This window comes from Salarias fasciatus, chromosome 1, assembly GCF_902148845.1.
Source record: "Salarias fasciatus chromosome 1, fSalaFa1.1, whole genome shotgun sequence".
Lineage (NCBI taxonomy): Eukaryota > Metazoa > Chordata > Actinopteri > Blenniiformes > Blenniidae > Salarias > Salarias fasciatus.
This window is the reverse complement of record NC_043745.1, coordinates 25,969,968-25,989,152: the sequence shown is the minus strand read 5'-3', so window position 1 is coordinate 25,989,152 and position 19,185 is coordinate 25,969,968. Positions and strand designations below refer to the sequence as shown.

The following is a 19,185-nucleotide window of genomic DNA, read 5'->3' as shown; positions in this document are numbered from 1 at the left end:
AGTAAAAGTGCAAAAACATTTCTTTAGGGTTAGGCTGTGTTGTGGTGTGGGTTAGGGTTAGGGTAAGGGTCAGGGTTAGGGGCTAGACATGAATGGGAGTCAATGGACGGTCCCCACAAGGATAGAAATACAAGACTGAGCGTGTGTGTGTGTGTGTGTGTGTGTGTGTGTGTGTGTGTACATTGTCTTCTCAGTCTATACAGTCAAGGGCTGAGCATTTGTCGGTGCATTTGAGCATCTAAGAGCATTACTACAATGATAGCGTAACAGCTGGGTTGCTGATGAAAAAAGCCAATTCCTTCCACCCTTTTGCTTTATTCCCTGCCAACTCGACAGATTTCCTCTTTTTCTTCCCCTGTTGTAAACAGTGTCACTTTTTTTTTTTTCCACAGTCCCCTGTCTTTCCAGACTCGGCAAGGTCTAACTAAATGGGTTTAGCGTGGTTGACATTCAATCCATATCGCTATTCTCTCTCTCTCTTTCTCTCCTCCCCTGTCCCTTCACCACCTCCCTCCCTTCTGAGTTAGCTATATTTATTTCAGTGAAGTGTTTCTAATTTGGCAGGGGTCCAGGCCTGGCCGGTTCTCTCCATGACTGCAGCTCTTGTCTCAGCTGCTCTCCCCAGCTGGAGCTGCTCTCTGCTGGGTCCCAAGCTCCATCTGGGGCCCTGTTTTCTCTGTATGTGTGTGTGTGTGTGTGTGTGTGTGTGTGTGTGTGTGTGTGTGTGTGTGTGTGTGTCTGGCGTACGACATTTTCTCTTCACGGAGTTGGGTGTTTGGAATCCAGATAGGTGTCTGTCTGTTGTTAATTCACCACACTGACACAGACCTCCTAAGGTCAGCTGTCTGTCAGCCGCGAACTCAGCTGGGACAGTGGCTGTTCCGTCTGTCAACAGCTCCCCGCTCCTGTCGTCAGCATGCCATCTTTAGCACTAAAACTAACTTTAATCCCCCGCTGACCTCTTAGCTCTTTTTTTGTTTACGCTACTTTAATATGAATGAATCAAAGAGGCAGCCCACTCTGCATCGGACGGTGATCTCATGCTGATTCTTACATTATCAAGGTGCTTCCACTCCTCTGCCCACTCTCGATCTGTGAGGCGGTGATCGATCACCTCCTCCTGACGGGCTCCATGCACTGCTGCAACAAAAACCCACCATATTTATGTTAGAATAAGATTTATATGAGTGTATAATAACTACCATTTTATAACTGGACTGAATTGCAACATTTTTTCCCCTTGAAGTTGTCATAAGAAATTAATTAAATCAGCATTTTTGCCATGCTATGTGTGTCATTATTTGTATTAGTTAGATAGATGGATATATGTTTTCATATTTAGGACATTATTTACTAAGATTACATGTGGCTGAATAAATTTTCATGTAAATGACACCAAGGCTGCTCAATAACAACATACTAGACAACTCTTCTGGATCCTCAACATACAGAACAACCAAAGCAGCACACACAATATATGAAGAAAAATAGTCTCTTTCAATATCCTGCACAAAAGTCACTGCGCAACTTTTTAGTGTTTGAAGCTTTTTCAATCAAATAAGCATTATACAGACTCAGACAGCTTCCTCTTGTCAGTATGAGAGCCTCAGGTCCACGGCTCCATGAGGCTGTGCACATTAAACAATTTGACAAAGAATTTGTCTCTTTGGTTTTGGGAAAGCAGAAGGAAGGCATATATGGTTGCCACTGTTGACCACATGGGCATGTATGGCTGCAGGCTTTATATAGATACACTGCCAGAAGGATTATCACAGTGGACTGACAACTGGCCTTTGTTCTCCTCATCCTACATATATATAAACATGTGCACAGGCTCATTCAGTCTTCTTGACCATATCATTGTGTCCTTCATGTGACGACAGAACTTTATCGTTTTCAAATAAATGAAAGAGATGCAGTTTTTCTACCTGTCTGTCGGTGTCTGTCTCTTGCATCACGGTGCTCACTGTGTCTGTAAGCATCTCTATACTGGTGCGCCAGGGCCATGTCTTCTAAGCGATAGTGTTGGGGTCCCATTTGAGGGTTGGGTGGGTGCGGTAGGCCATTGGGAGGATGCGTCGGGAGGCCGTTGGGAGGCGGGTGAGCGGGGAGACCCGTGCTGGGGCTGAAGCGTTGGCTGGGACTGATGGTGCAGGGCCTCTTAGCCAGGTGCTCCGTGTGCAGGCCTTCTCTCTCCGAGCTGTCTTTTGTCCTGTAGCGGAGGACAGCAGAGAGGGTTAAAACAGGGCTGAATGGTAAAATGCTCATCTGCTTTTCAGTGATGAAGGACAGAGGTAATGAAAAATGCTATGGCTTACTTCAGCCCTACTTAATGTGGCAACTATTTTGTGGTAACAGAACATTTTTCAGCTATTAGATAATGTTGGTTCTTCACAGTTCTCTGTATACAGTAAGAAAAAAAGCTCCAGCAGACTGCTGTGAAATGGAGATTTCAACTTTTAAAACCACGGAATGATTGGATGCAAAATTAGATCTTCAGTTTTTTTGCTGGAAGCATAGACAAATGTTTAGTGTATTTCAATACGGTCACAAATGTTGGATAAACATATTTTTAAACTTATGGCCGGTATTTGTGGGTAACTTAGACATGAGAAAATTTGTTTTTCTCGCCGGAAAAAATACATCTGACTGTCACACTGTGAGCTCCCAGAAGCAGACCTGACGTCACTCAATGTGGCAGCAATTATGGTGAAAGTAATGAAATATGCCAAAAACATTATTTCCATCTGATTTTTTCTTATACTCATAGGCATAAACAATACACCCCTTCTGTATTTTGAAAAAAAAAAACCTTACCATTTGCATTCATAATGCTTATTGGTGGTAACGACTTTGTTTAATATTTATGTTGTACAGCAAATGTGTTAAATGAAGGAACTGTGAGAATTAACTGTAACTGCTGAGTTTAATTTGAGACTGTTCCCATGAGAGTGTTCGTCTTATTTCTGGACTCTGACCGCAGCTACGAAGCTGCACTGCAGGAGGCAGACATGTTGCTTGTTTGTCATGGTCAAGCGACGCTATTAACACGGAAATGGGATTTTCCATACCGTGAGCATTCCAGTTTATTTTTCCTCCTGTATGGTTTACCATGCTTGATATGCAATGTCAGTGTATGACTAAATTTGACAGAAAAATACCTTAAAACAAAGTAATTTCATTAATCTACTCTTCCAAACAACATGTACATGAAATACGCTGCAAAACACTTGCACTGAATTACAAAACCTGAGGGATTCCAGCATTTAGTTTTAAAAACTATACCTGTTTGGAGAGGCTTTTGTAGGAAACCCCCTTTTTTTTATTTTTTACGTTCAACTCCCATATGGTGTATCCCGATATGCACGTGTCTCTGTCTTCCTGCTGAGAGCTGCTTGTTGTTCAGCTATAGTGAGGCAGAACCTCTCCAAAGCTTTTGCACAGCTGTACGCCATATGTATCAAACAAAACCAAGTCCAACTGTACACCCTTCGTCTCAGGCTCTTAATCTGAATATCCTTCAGCTGAGCTTAAATTGCAAGTCTTTCTCTCCCTCCCTCCCACCCTGCTCTCGGGCTTAAGGGGCAATATGGGCTGAACGCTGTGTGTTTGGCAGATGTTTAGAGACACTCATTTGTGTCTGTGTACTTTTAGCGTGTATCTGTGCGTGTGTGTGTAAGAGGTTGTGTTTTCAAGCCATCTGGACAGTTTAAATGGGAGTGTTGATATTAATCTGTTTAGCGGGATGGCAATAGCCAAGCATTCAGATGGAAATCACTCTTTATCATCCTCGGGATCAAAGGTGAATAAATGCATTGCCTCCGATGCGTGTGTGCGTGTGTGTATTTGTTCACTTTCGGTTCAGCCTGTGTGTATTTGTGTATGTCGCCTGTACTCTTTCACATCTCTGACTGCAGGATCTAACAAATCAGAGGAACAGCTGGCCCAACCCCCCCTACACCCCCACCACCACCACTGAGGCCTGCCTGCTGTGCATAAACCAGAGGTCGGGAGGCGGAGGTGTGCAGATTACAGTGGGATTGCACGTTCGGATCCAACTCCTCTTCCCATCCAAACCACCAGCAGCAGCAGCAGCAGCACCACCGCCACCCCCCCACCACCGTGCACAACAGCCAGGATGTGCTCAGGGTTCTGGTCAGCACATCGCCATCTGGACACATCCCTGACATATGGACAGCTGGTGGGAGCCCACAGGTCAGGCAGTCAGAGGGAGCGAGTGGCAGCAAGTGAGGGGGGTGTGCAAGCGATCCGAAAAGAAAGGGGGGGAAAAAGAGGAGAGGAAAGGGAAATGCGAGGTAATTCTCACTTCGTTTTGTCAGCTGTGAGAACAAAGCAAAAGTGTTGGGATGAAAAATTGGCAATAGGAAAGCGTGGTTCTTTCGGTTCTTCCGTGTGTCTTTGAGTTGTGTTGAGGATATCTACTGTACTTCACACCCCGCTCCCGTCTCCGTCTTTTGCTTCCTAGCATCTCTTTTTCTTTTCATGCTCTGCATTTATCTCACTCCTCCCTCCCAGACAGCTGGCAGAGCCAGTCTGGCATCAGGGCTGTCCAGACTTCCACCTCCCGCACAGAGGATTTACAGCCTCCCCTTGATGCTTGGCATTCTGAAATACCCTAAAATAATTCATTTTTAACAGTTTGTGTGTGAGTGTCTGCCAATGCACGTGCACTTGTGAAGTCTGTATTTTCTTCTGTTTAATGGAGAGACGCTACCTGTCAGGGGTCCTTCTCTTGCCGTGCTCATTCATCTCCAGCATGATCTCAGAGGAGTCGAGGGGCGAGCTGGCATTGGCATCCAGGAGTAGCTGCTCATGTTGAGCCAGATACTGAGCTGGAGTCTGTTTGGCCAACCTGGCACAGTGGAGTAATTCTCTCTGCAGCAGGGGCAGGTTTGCCTTCAGTGATAAAAAAAAAAAATATGGAAAGCAGACATTACTGATTAAGACTAAAATAAGTTGTTGCAGAAAAGCTATAGATTTACTGAGTCATGTAAATCCAGGGAAGAGCTAGGTTAAGTTAAATGGACAAGGGGAGCAGTGCAAAAACTCATGAAACAGTGGATGGATGGAGTGCGAGTAAAACAATGCCAGATTGAGGTGAGGAAAAAAAAAAAGAAAGTGATAGATGAAGAGACAGGATGAGATAAGACAGGTCCCTTGACACATTCCTCCAAAATGTGTCTCAGTCTCTTTATGGGTTGTGCTGCTGTCTGTATTGTATCTGTGTGTATGTGCATGTGGATGTGTGTGTAGCTGTGCTGTCAAATAGCACTCTTGGACCTGTCTGGTTGATATAACACAGCCACTGCTGCAATGTCCCAGATGTAAAGGATCATCACACCCCAGGAGGTCTGACACACTCACACACACACAATCACATACACTTTTTACCAGATGTTGTCAAGCAAATCCTTTCAAAAAAAAAAAATGGCTATACAACATGCATATATAGGTTTCCATTTCCTTCTCTCTTTAAAATATGTCTCAACAGATAACAAATCCACACAGACCATATGAAACAATAAATATGAAGAATAAATTGAGACGCTGTAGGTTCTTTTTACCTTTAGAAAAGGAATGACAAAAGGTCTCAGGGGGAAGTTGGTGGCCTCATGAAGTTTGGAGTGAAACTCTTCAATGGTGAGAGTGGAGTTCTGTTGAAAAAAAGAAAAACGGAAACTTAACAGCTGCTTAGAATCCAACATTTTTCCCAAGGAGCCACAAAAAGTTATACAAGACAGTAATTCGTCATTTTATAGTCATGATAGTTTATGAGTGCGCTCACAGCAGTAGCTTTCATTCATAACAGGAATAGCTAAGTGAATCAAAAAAACATTTCAGCATCTTAAAGTTTTACGAGAAGAATGTAAATTCAGTAAAACATTTTCCAGACAAGAATTTAATCAAGTGTTGTCATCAAGAACGAGACACTGACAGGGGGGAAATGGAGAGCTACAAGCAGGCATACTGTAAAAGTAAGTTAGGGCTTCTCATTAAAGTTCTACATAAACACAACAACAACAACAACAACAACATACCACCAGTCCCAGCACGAGGCTGCGCACTCTCTCTCCAATCTCAGGTGATATGTCGTTGCCGAACTGCTGCAGCGTGGTCAGGAAACGTTTCAGCTTGCAGAGCTGCCGGGCGCCACAGGCGGGCGGGAGCTGCTGGTTGGAGAGCGAAGCGGTCGAGGACATGGCCGGCCCGTTGCTGAAGCCGTTGGGAGTCGACGGAGCACCGTTTAGCGACGTAGGCGAGTGACTGCTCCCATTCAGCACTGCAGATGAACAGACATACGGACGAGACAGTGTGAATTGGGTCAGTAGTTCTGAAGGTGCCCGGGGGGCATCAGACAGATCTGGGGGCACGATGAGGGCAGAAGCTCCTATATCCTGCCGACAGAAGGGCATGCGGTGACGAGGACACAAAAGCAGCGTATGATGTTTAACTGACTACACAGAGCAAATTCTGTGGCAGTTCCTTCGAATGCTGTGGAGGGTGTTTGTGTGCGTGTGTTTGCAGTATCTTCAGCTGTCTCACAAGTGGTTCAATTTGATGCCCCACACACACAGCCACCCCCCCCCCCCCCACCACCACCACCACCACCACCCCCCTCCACCCCCAAATCCATCAGACTTCTCCACCCAGCTCCTCACTCGCTCACTAGGACACAACTATAAGAGGAACTTGTTAAAGAGGTGCCAAAAATAGCCCCGTGGCCTGTGTTACTTTTATTCCAGTAGCAGGTGTGTAGCTAAATCGAGACCTGCACATGTCCACCAGCTGAGAGTAGATTTGCAGCTTTAAGGTTGAGAATAGACACAGCAGTCATACACATATACAATCACTCACATATTCTCCTCATAATGCATGCACAAACAAACACATAAATACCGAGGAGCGCTCACAGACCAATGTTTGACCTTTCCCCTCAAATAACTCTTCTCCAAGCTGTCCTGACTTTTGGCATGGATACATAAACATGTGCGTACGTGTGTTTAGAAGCACCTGATGATAGCAAAATCAAACCCTATTACTCTTTTTGTCTTAATATGTTTTTTTATTATAGCAGTTTAAGAAATTCCCGATACATCAAAATACTAACAACAAAAGAACATAATAAATACAGAAATTTAATCTCATTAATATGTATTTACAAGCTTCCTCAGCGAGCCGCTGTTGACTGTAATGCAACACCTTGTACTTGAAGAAAGCAAAGAGTATATGCAGCTCAGTTGTTCGCTAGTCCGGCTCCTGTGGTTCCTCTCAGGCATTCTTGTTGCTCTAATCCATGGGTCGAGGGCCTGAACGCATATGGACTAACCCATGTGATCCCAACAGGCAGCACTTGTGTTCTGGTTTTAGAGAGAGCGAGAGGTGCAAGGAGAGAGCTGCACCGCTGACCGCCTGCCACAACAGGTGAAACAACATGGCCTGTCATTGCTATATAGGGAAGAAAGTAGTCTACCCTCTGCAACGCCACGGCGGCTGATGTCCCCCTTACCAGCCGCCGCCTGACCAGCTGGTAAACAACACAGAGACACACTGCATGTATGCAGCGCCGCAGCCACACTCAGACATGCGCTGCAAGACACTTGTCCCACAGGCAAGGGCAATATATGCACACAGACAGAGATGCCTGTAGGGACACACCTGACACACAAGTGACTTCAACATTTGTTCACCCAGAAGAGGGTACAAACACATATTTGGAATTTCCCTCCCTCTTCGAAGTCATATATAGTGACAGTTGAACAAATGGCTTTAGAGTTTATCGTAGACGGTGATCGAGATATTGCAGAAGTGAGTTTCTGGTGTGAAGAAATTTAATTAATAACATGCAGGAGGTCATAAAGAATTCAAAATTCCCCTGACATTTGATATTTAGTGGTTAACTTTTGAAACAATTTTGCAGAAAAATAAAGCTTTTGCCTGGTTGCAGGCTACTGCTTGCTGAAATATGACCCAGTTTTAAATAGTAAAAAAAAAAATTGTGTTGGAACACGAAATTACCACAAGCATACTTAAATGTGCATGACAGATCTGATTCGAATAAACCGGCTTTCTTTGCTTATCTTGTTTGCTATCAGTCACGCATCATGTCTACAGGCTCACTGCTCCTACGCATGTCGTCATTGACAAAAATTCAATAAAATGATCAAAAACAGCAGCTATTGAAATACTATGTGCATAATTCTATGTTTTGAAGAAACAGAAAGGATCCGTACTTGATTTACTGGTGGTAGGTGTGAATGAAGCATTGCGATTGGTTGCTTGGCTGACAGCCGGGGGTGGTGGAGGCATAGTGGGTGGGGTGGACCTGGGCTGGGTTTTCACATCCGCAGGTGAATCTGGCATTGTTCCAACCTTCTGCACTCTGCTACCTGTGGTATTATAGAAGAAAAAGAAAGAAAACAGAAAACTGTTATCAAAATATCGCTCCAGCTGAAAAAGCATCATACTTGTCGGTTCAAAAGGAGAGGACTGACATTTTCACCTGGGAGGAATTGATTGTGTCCTTAAACCAAAAGCCGCATATAAAGAACCAAAACAAATCAATACAGGGAGTGGAAATGAATCCAAACTTGTATTGTCTCTCTGGTTGGAGATTCATGGGCCTGAGAGACATGCAGCAACACCTGCTCACTTGCTCAGCTGCTGCTGACTGAGATCCCCCTTCTCTTCTCACTCGCTCTGCCTCCTTCACACATACACAATCCATGCAGCTATGACATCCCAATCAGTGCCCCCTCTCCCCACTGTAACCTCCAAACCCCCCCCCCCCCCCCCCCCCCCAACTCGCACGGGCAACACACATATATATTCGGACACACACACGCTCACATGCACACACTCCCTCCCCGCCTGTCCCTTCTCGTTCCCAACTTCAGACAGGCTGCTTGACAGCCAGTGACAAGTGCAGCTGGATCTGCTGCTGTCCATCACTTCGGACTGGCTTTCAGCGGGGCTGTGTGCTGCTACCAGAGGCTTCACTATCCTCTGCCAGACACCCTGCCAGGACCAAACAAGGCAAGGCCAAGCTGTGTAGCGTGAAGGGAATGGATGGTACAGCAAGGGACATGAGAACGAAAAAAAAAAAACAAAAAACAACACACTCACACACGCACACACACACACACACACAAACACAGCACAAGGTGGACGTGCCACAGCCACAGCCGTGTGTGAGAACTGATGCTTTACACTGAATATGAGAGGCAGACGGCCCCGTGCACAGTGCTCAACAGTGCCATGCATAATATTGTAAACAACAAATCAGAATGCAGCTTTCTATAGTCAATGTGTGGACTGGCTTTATGTTTATGTGTCCCTCTATTGGTGCAGCTGCTGGAACCAGATCTTTCAGTATGTAAACCTGAGCTGGGAGTGTGATGACTTTTTCAGCCTGTGAGTAGATCGCTTTTAGGGATGTGTGTGTGTGTGTGTGCAAGCGGCAGAAAGTGCATTAAATGCACACTAGGCAAAGAGAAGCAGTGAAATCAATAAACCATCCAGTTTATATAGCACAGTTGAAATGTGTTCCTTTGTGTTTGAGTGCCATGCACTCACAATATATAAAGTAAACATGTACACTCATAATGAAAGACTAAGGAGGGAGGTCCCTCTTCTATACTCCAGCAAAGCAGATGTAAACCAGACTGTAGACTTAATGCGGGCATTCATTGATTCTTAATAACTCTCACTGCATCACCTCCGTCTTACCTCCTCAGATGTGTCTTAATGTATCACAGAAAAAAAAATAACGTAGAAACAGACATTTGCTTTCACACTTTCAGAGTAAAATCACATTGCTGTAGAATTTCTGCACATTTTATTAAATTAAATTACAAAAACAACTAACACAGCTCCTAGATGTAAATATCTATTTCCTGATTAACATGCATCTGCATCTAGTTTGAATTCATGTGTGCATCTGTGCTGTAAAATCTTTGTTGTCCTCAGCGAAATAAATCACCATAACATGATGTGTCTTTCAATTCCCCCCTGTGAAGTGCTTTCCTCTATAAAACCCTTGCATCAGTTGGCCTCAGTGTGTGGTGTTAGCCTATTTCCAAGAGCTTGTGTCGAAGCGTTCAACAGCTGGTGTCTGTATTTAAAGAGTGTCATGCTGGAGAGCGCTGTACGAGGGCCATTGACACAGTGATCCTCAGGAACACGAGGGGCACTCTGCTGTTTGTCCCATGCTAGACACTCAGAACATAAACACACAAGGTTGTAGATAGAGGCAGACGGAACTGGTTGGTATAAATAGATACAGCCATTCTCCTCTATAGATCGCTAAACACATAAACAAGCTCTCTGAGCTGCTCAATCGCTCTGCTAATTTGAATATGGAGGCAGCCATATGTTTCAGTAAAGTCTTCTCTTTGATCAAATTTACTGTGCCGCTCAATGGAAGGTGTAATGTAGGACTCAGACAATATTCAGACATGCACTGCAATGGCAAATAAGACAAAAATAAGCATTTATGAGTCAATCTGACTGCATACTGAACTGTTCAAAGCCACAGCCATGTTTGAATTAACAAGACCTGAACCAGTTTTACTCCATATAGGGTCAAAAGGAAAGGAGGTTGACATTTAGCCAAAATGCATGAATGACAACAGACCTCTGACAGAGAGAAGAGAAGGGGAAAGTAGAGGAGACGAGGAGGTGAGAGGAGGAGGATAAGGGGACCATCCAGTCTGTCTGCTCCCACCGTGGGATTACAGACAGCTGTTTAATCTGACCAGCTACAGGGACAGGGCACACACATACGCACCATGCTTTGGATTTTACTTTAATACATTAGGAAGTCTGCTAGGTCTGCAACCCCATCTGTGGCCATCTGTGCTTCTATTGTGCTTTGCGTTTGTGAAGGACAAAACATTTATAACACAAGGAGAATAAAAACGGCTCTGTTAAAGTCTGGGCCGTGCCTCCTTGTCTGTAGACTACTATTTTCCTACACATCTTAACATCTGAAAAAAAAAAGGCACTTTGAAACCAAGACAGAAAGAATTGCTCAATTTGGATATTGTCTGTCCCAAATATGACTGAATATTATTCTTAAAATATAACAGTATGATACAATCATTACGTACCTTTCCCCTGCCTGTGTGTGTGTGTGTCTGTTTCTCACATTGTCTGAGCAGCAGTATGTCTGCAGATTTGACGTAATCGGGGTTAAAAGATTACTCACCAAAGAAACAATCTGTAGTCTGAGTTCTAAAAATGTTCTCCGTCTTTTACACTCCCCTTGTGCCATGATGAAACAAGATGAAAAACAATTGACGACGAGACACAGAAAACCACAGATGCCATACGGTATAACTACTGCACACGCACAGTGCAGTGGTTTGTCTTAACTTTCCGAAGTAATTTGGGGGTCTCGTTACAGACTGAAGTACACGTGCTTTCGTTGAAGCCCCTTAAAACAAACAGACAAATATGACTACATGATGGCAAGACATTAGAGAGAACTTAAGACACTGGTAGTGCGTTTTGGTTTCGTGTTACATTGCATGAGTGTTTGCTGTATTCCTGTCTGCGTGTGTCTCTGTATGTGCTCCCACTGGAACTACAGCTGTATCTTATTAGCTTTAGCTAACCACTGCCGAACAGTCCCCTTAAATCCCCCCTGTCTATTCAATCTTTCGTACTCCGCAGAGACTCTCGTCAGTGACCACATAGCCCTAAAACTCTCCCTCTGTCTCTTGCTCGCTCCCTCCCTCCCACTGTAATTCCCCCAGTCTCCAGGAATGCTGTTGTTTTTAATTTCTCCCAGCTGCTCTGGCTGGCTGCCCAGCCGCCTGCCTTTCCACATCTGTTCCCTATCACGCCGCTCTGGAGTCCACACAAACAGAGCCTGAGCCGCTGGCCCCCAGCCCCCCACCAGGCCTTTATATCAAAACATTGGGGATTGTAGCTCTGCATCCTGGACTTAAGACAGAAGGATACAATATCTACAGCACCTTGTTTATCGTGATACGCAGGAAGACGGGCTCTGTCATCATCAGCACAAATCCAATATGTCATCTTCATGGAGCACAGAGCAAAAACAAATACGCTTTGTGTTTGCCTGCTCACCACTTCTTGTTACCGATGAGACGTGTGAACTATGTCACAGGTAAAACGGCAGTGTGGATGTGAGTGAGTGTGTGTGTGTGTGTGTGTGTGTGTGTGTGTGTGCGTGCCTTGATGTGTGTCAGCACAGACGCTGCTTCTGCAGACAGATCCCAGACTCCACTTCATCTTGAGCTGATTTAGAGTTCAGAGGCTTTAAAGCCCTCTCTAATGACAGGGTGGGAGACAGGCTGCTACAGTGCTTGTATGTGCACGTACACACACACACACACACACACACACACACACACACACACACACACACACACACACACACACAAACACAAAGAGACACACATAGATTCACTGGTGTTCACAAGTTTTCTGAATGCAGACACAAACATACGTCCCCCCCCCCCCCCCCCCCCCCCATGTTATTTGAGAATCTCTGTGATAGTTCATACGCAGGGCCGGCTGAACAAACATGTTGAACAAAAAACAAACAGGGGGGTGGGGGTTCACTGGTTTTTCCTTAATAAGCTCTGAAAAAAATCCATTTTGTCTTTGATCAGATTACCAAGAGCAAGTCATTCATAACTCACCAGCTTATCCAAGTCAAGAGCATCAACGTTTTTCTTTAAATGGTTAAACTGGCAAGGAAAAGACAAATAACTTGAGGACAAGCAGAGAGGCAAGATGGATCAAAGACAATTTATGCAAAGCCAGAGGTGTTAAGGTTAGAGGAGGTTATATTTCTGTCTCTCTGAGCTGCAGGGATCCTGTCATACAGTGCTTATATCTGCGAAAGCTGTTGATGTAATTGTATTGAAGTTCTAGCGACCATCTGTTCTCCTCTGGGAGGGCCCGGCTCCTCTCGTCGGCAGTGAAGTGGTTATGTGCTGCATATCACCGCTGCCGACGTGCTCACAGAGAAAAAACTTCCTTTTCAGATTTTCCCAACGGCTGCTAATAAAATCCAGATGCTCGATTGGAGCTGTTTCTGTTTCACTCCCGCCTCTTTCTCTCCTGCCTCTGCATCTTCTGTCCTTCCTCATCTCTTCTCTCAGTCCCCCCTCCTCCTCATCCTCCTCCTCCTCCTCCTCACTTTACCCTGTCCTTCTACGTTGCTAATCATTTATTTTGCTTGTTTCATCTACCTCCCTGTGCTCTCTCCCTTGTACCCCCACCATCCATCCATCCTCGCCTCCCTCTTCCCTTCAGCCACTAAACCCAGAGCCATTCCTAAATAAAGGAAAGTATTTGTGACATTCGGCTGAGGCAGGCTGTGCCAAGAACAACTCCCTGCCTGGCCAGACACATCTGGAGTGTGTTAGAGCCGCACTGGGTCCTGGTACCAGCATGGCTATCCCAGCACACATGCAAACACACACAGAGAGGAGCACCGCGCACTGACCATCCGGAATACACACGCCGAACTGCAAACACTCTCACAGAGCTTGTGGTTTTCATCTCACATCGAAAACAGTAATTTGTGTTGCTTGCCAGAAAGCCCAGCAGCTGTGTGCACAAATTCTCTGCTGCATTTGTCGGTTTGTTGTTTACAATTCCTCAGAAACAATAGAGTAGCACTCGGTTTTTATGCATAATTGTGCCAGTACATAACGACAAGCATGTACTGTTCTGTGTACGCACTTGAACCACATTGGAGCTGCTTTGTGCCTCCACATGTATCTCTGTATACATCTCCGCAGTGTGTGTGCGTGTATGTGTGTGTGTGTGTGTGTGTGGCTCCAGGGTCCCTGTGTGAGAGAAGCTGAACACCTGAACATCAATAACTGTCATGTGGGCCACCTGGGACCCCACAGCCAGCTTGCACCACGGGCACACAGCCATCACCAGCACAGCTGCCACAGCGAGGGGAAGGGAGGGTAGCAGAGGGGGTTGAGGGGTATAGAGACAGAGAGACAGAGCAGAGATATGGGGGAGGAAGTAAGAGACGAGAAAGAGGCACACACTTGAGGAAGCGACTGTGTATGTACAGGGAATGGGGCAGAAAGACAGAGACAGACAGACAGACAAGAATTTACACGTAGCTTCTGCTCTGGATAAAAACTCTCCTTTGTTGCCTCTGTCGTGTCAGCCATGTGCCTGATTTTGCCAGCTGAAACCTCAGCCTCAGGCTGCCACAAACCAACATCACATCTGACTTTCTTCTGTCAGTTCTCTATTTGATGTGTAGAGCAACTGAACAACATCAGCCCTGGGATGATTCATGTAAATTTCATATACTGCTCATCATCCACAGACCTGCACAAGCTTTCAACTAACATCCATAATCTTTGATGATTGTCACAGAAATTTCAAAGAAAATTCTAGATCAAACTAAAGTTTTGGGTCTACGTGGCACCAGGATGACAGGTCCAGTAATGTATCTTGTGTTTTGAATCATTTGACAGAGCTTGGTGAGTTTATTGAATTACGAGATCACACTGAAAATGTTTAAAAGAATTCAGATCTTTAAGGGGGTGTTTAAGTTTCTGTGTGTGCGTGTGTATGTGAGTTTGAAACATCGTCTCTCGTTGCTCATATGTTAACAAACTGTACGCATTTTTGATGCTTGTAGTACTAGTTACCGGATCACTGCCCTCACTAACTGAGAATGTGTCCCACTGATTGCAATAATGAAGTCCCATCAATGGATGTGATTCTCAAGTAATAAAACAAAACCAGAAATTGTCAGAGGATGTTCTCACAGAGCACTCTTACATTAATAAGCTCCCTGATCCAAACACCTGCAGCCTCACCCAGCTCCAATTAGCTCATCAGGCTTTTAATTACTCTGTTAATTGCATACAGGCAGCATGAAGGGCAGCCTGGGAATAGGGCAAGGGGGGCCTCCTGAGGACCCATCCTGACAAGCCTGACAAACAAAAAAGGTTTTCCTCGGCAGAGCCGCTCGGGAGACAGAGAGGAGACAAAAGCTCCAAGTGCCTCATCAGCAACGCCGTCGCACTGAGTGATATCACTTCCCGCCCTGATCGGTTCGGCACGGAGGATGAGGCTGTGAGCTGAGTGATGACGAGAGCGGCCTGGTGGGGGGGGGCAGACATGGAAGAGGAGGAGAAGTTGAGCAGGTCCATGCATAGAAAGTTATGCGTACATGTGTGAGCGGCTGCACTACATCTGGATTAGTTCATGTTGGTCACAGGAGAGCGAGCGGGGCTGGGGGGAGGGGGGGGGGGGGGGGGGTGTTGGAGGAGCTAGCGTGGGAATGTCCCACTGTTAAGTTAAGGGCATATGAGCTTATTGCATTTGTGGGAGAGTTAGGCTGGAGTCTCCACAGTGTGACCTGTCTGTCATAGAGCTCTGCGATAACACAAACATCCTCTTAACTGTGCAAACTGAACACACACACACACACACACACACACACGCACTCAGAGAGAAATGGTAAATGATCTCTGAAGCAGCTGACATGAGAAAGCCAGCACAAAGCATGAGAAACTGCTATTTATTCCCCCTCCTGTTATTTTGGCATTAATTCCTCATCCCTCGCAAATGACTATTGATCTTTCGGCGTATCGGTGTAGCCGCCTGTCTCTCCCTCACAGCAGATGTCCTCCCTCCGTTTCTTCCAGGAGCAGTGTTTGAGGAGGTGTATCCAGGAAACAGTGGCCGGCGCTCGCTTCCTGTGTGACAGGTGTGCGATGGAGGCCTGACAGCTGCTGTCCTGTTCTCTCTTCCCCTCCATGTATCCCTCTCTCCTGTTTCTCCCTCATTCTGGCCAGCTGCAGCAGAGAGCAGCCCTGTTTGTTCATACGTCACTGCTGCTGCTTTGCTGATTTATGGTGCACAAAAGACTTAAATTTGACCCTGGCAACACACACAAACACACACACACACACATGCACAGCAAATGCAGCATCTCTCCCTTTCCTTGTCATAGTCCCTGACTCTTTGCATGTGTGCGCACTAAATGGAGTATCTGTCTATTTTTCTTCCCGTGTCTCCTCGCTCTTATGCTTTGAGCATCGAGAAAAAAAAAAAAAAAACAACCCGACACTGAGCTGTCACTTACAGCTAAGATAGGAAAACAAACAGCAGATTAGTCATTCTCCTGGTTGATGTCTTGTATTTCATTTCATTCAGTGTTAAATGTCTGCTCTGTCACCGTGAAGCTGTCAGCGCTGACAAAACTGTCTATAGCCTGAACTGTTCCCCAGCCTGCCAGCACTTTCATACCTCTTCATTTGGCCCGCAGGCACAGCAACAAAAGCTCCTGACATTAGCCAGACACGGGAAGGGTGTGCTGTATTATCGCGCGGGACCCCATAGGTATCACACACACAGACAAACTGCTGGGAAAAAGAGCGGGGGGGGGGGGGGGGGGGGGGGGGGGGGGTATTCATGTGACAGGTTAGAGAGAAGCTTTGACAGTTTCTCCATTTAGCCTACAGCCAGCTCACGCTGGAAGCTGCCGAAATAAATACCAGCTACTCCTCTGGGACACAAGCCGACTGCAGGACGCCGACACAAAAACAGAGCGCGTGGACGAAGAAAGGGGGCAACTGCTGTGCCAATAACATGCTGATTATGTGAGCTAATTGGCAAATTAAGATGACCTGCTGTCATGTCATGGTCAGACAAAGCAGAGAAACTGTATGGTGGGGAAGTGCCCCAGCCTAAAATGAAATTATACAATATCTTCCGGCGTAATTACTGAAGGAAGAGATGGTTAAACTGGAAAAAAAAAAAGCATTTAAAATTCTTTTGTTAGTGTGATGTCTTTTAAAACAGATCACAATTATTTGAAACTTAAATGTTGCTTTATTTTAATTTATTAACAAATATACAGTCAGCTCCATAAGTTGATCAAAGTTATATGAGTGGGAACAATAACGATTTGAGCCTTGTAAACAATGAATGTCTGAGTGATTACAAAGGAACAGCCAAAGTGCATCAAGCAAATAAACAATATAAAAATAGATGCTTTCATACCAACTTTGTTTATGAAGTATCTTCAAACGAGTTCAAAAAGATGTTTGACAGGCAAAGCAATATAAGATTTGATTCAAAGCAAGACTGTATGACTGAAAATTGAAATTACACTGCATGATCAGTTTTAAAGAAACAGACGAAAATCAGACTAAGACAGTAACTGCACAAATGTAAGGCATGTTCTGTAACTCCACCACAATTAGCCTCATATTCCGGAAGAAATGAAACTCCAGACCGATCACTTGACCTTATTGTGAAATCAGTACAGTCGTGCATACCAAAAGGTGGTGATGTGAAGTGTATTTACAAAGATCAGGTCCAAGGTATGAAACATCATCTCAAACATGTCTGGAAGCTTTGAGAAGGACATGTATGATCGGCTTCCTCGTCGTAACTCCTGGTGGTCCGAGCATATTACTAATGGTATGATCTCTGAAGCAACACTTCAAACAGCACTTGAGTAGTACCCCGCTGAGACTGCTGATAAGTCGCTCCTCAAAGTGACCACCGCTCTTTGACATATCAAGAAAATCTCTGACCTTCTCTGCTGCACACTTCAAACACGTCTGAATAGCTAAAATATCCTTCTCCTGGTGAAATTAGTCCTTTACAAGAGCTTTATTTTATCAGAGGGGTTAGGGTTTGACTGTATGTGTGTGTGTGTGTGTGTGTGTGTGTCTGTGAGAGAGTGTGTGCGTGTGTAGAGAAACAGGCGGAGGAAGGAAGGCTGGAGCCGAGATTAAGGTCTGTACAACACACTGGTAACACAACGGCACTCTGTGGCTCAACCTCCCATTTGAAGGAAGACGGAACCATCTGTGTGGCACAGGATCTGTTTCCAGAAGATAACAACATTTTTAATTTCACAAATACTGTAAGAAGAGAGAGAGGGAGCAAATGTGAGCGAGACATGCCTTCCTCTCCAATCTCTGCTCGCATGCTCCTGTGCCGGAGCCTTTCCCCAGGCGTCCAGAGAGGAGCTCTTTGGAGTGGAGATCTTAATAATTTCACGTCTGTATTCCTTTGTGTTTGTTTACTCCTCGCCTGTGATAAAGGCCTCGGTGTGGGGCAGAAGGAAAGGGAGGGATTCATTATATCTGGTAGCGGGAGCGATATGAACTTCCCATTTTCTCCGCTGGCCTGTCCACTCGGTTTGATTAAAACAGAGCGCAGCGCTACTGTAGATTAGCCCAGCTGTTTCCTGTGTCTGCCTCTGATCTGAGCACACTTCCTCCAGCGTGGAAGAAGAGGTTAGAGGGGAGAAGGTGCAGCAGCGAGAGTGGAACCAAGAGGAGAGGAGGGCCAAAAGTAGATCAGAGGTCAGTGGGCAAGCGAGGAAGCGAAAGGTGAAGAGGCAAAAACGGGAGGTGAAATAGGCACAAGACACGGAAGGGAGGTGGAGGAAGTGTTGTCAGCAATTCAGCGGCGCGGCGCGCATGTGAATTAATCGATGTTTTTACATTTGTTCGCTACTGCATTCATGACTGAGAGTGTCTGTGAGCTGGAAATGTGCTTCCCTTTAGAAACCTGTAATTGAGGGTGCAGATTATCAATGCTGTATATGTTGACGAAATTTAGTAAAATGAGGAGTCAATTCAACAAATAATTTCCAGAAATGCTCAGCAAGAAACGTCGAGCTTTTACCCTTGAATGTCACAGATACGGGAATTTGAGTGTTTTGCTTGCTCTGCGGTAGAAACATGAAGGAAAAGACACCTGATATTTCCACTGACGGAGTGGTGTTTAATTCAGCTGTAAACAAATGCGGTGTGTGTGTTTTATTCGGGAGAATCTGGGTGAATTTGTGGAGAAGTGAGTAAAGGCAAGAAAGCGATAAGTTTTAAAGACACAATTTTCTTTTTTTTTTTTATGTTGTTGTTGTTGTATATGGCCTCCACCCTCCGCTCTGCTCTGCTCTGTTCTGCTCCCACGCTGTGGCGTCAGCAGGCCAGCCATCCAGCCGTCCAGCCAGTGTGTTTCTCATTCCATCAGATGTTGGGAAGCTGCTCGCTCCTCGACTCTAGTCTCTGACATTCTCCATCTCCCCAGAGACGCCGGCCAGCCTTGTCACAGTAATGTTAAACACATGTGGAACAGACCAGCGCGGAGCAGACCAACACACTCACACAAGATGAA

General features: G+C 45.4%; 1 protein-coding gene across 8 annotated transcripts in view; it reads right to left on the bottom strand.

Annotated features, from left to right (window-relative positions):
* Nucleotides 1–19,185, bottom strand: part of cbfa2t3 (CBFA2/RUNX1 partner transcriptional co-repressor 3) — a 43,426-nt gene that overhangs the window by 10,106 nt on the left and 14,135 nt on the right. For all 8 annotated transcript variants that reach the window (XM_030099180.1, XM_030099199.1, XM_030099233.1 and 5 more), the window contains 6 exons: nt 8,253–8,408; nt 6,060–6,301; nt 5,586–5,675; nt 4,736–4,917; nt 1,929–2,212; nt 1,055–1,140 (listed from right to left, as the gene is read on the bottom strand). In XM_030099180.1, the coding sequence (XP_029955040.1) occupies nt 1,055–1,140; nt 1,929–2,212; nt 4,736–4,917; nt 5,586–5,675; nt 6,060–6,301; nt 8,253–8,408 (1,040 nt within the window). The remainder of the gene's footprint in view (nt 1–1,054; nt 1,141–1,928; nt 2,213–4,735; nt 4,918–5,585; nt 5,676–6,059; nt 6,302–8,252; nt 8,409–19,185) is intronic.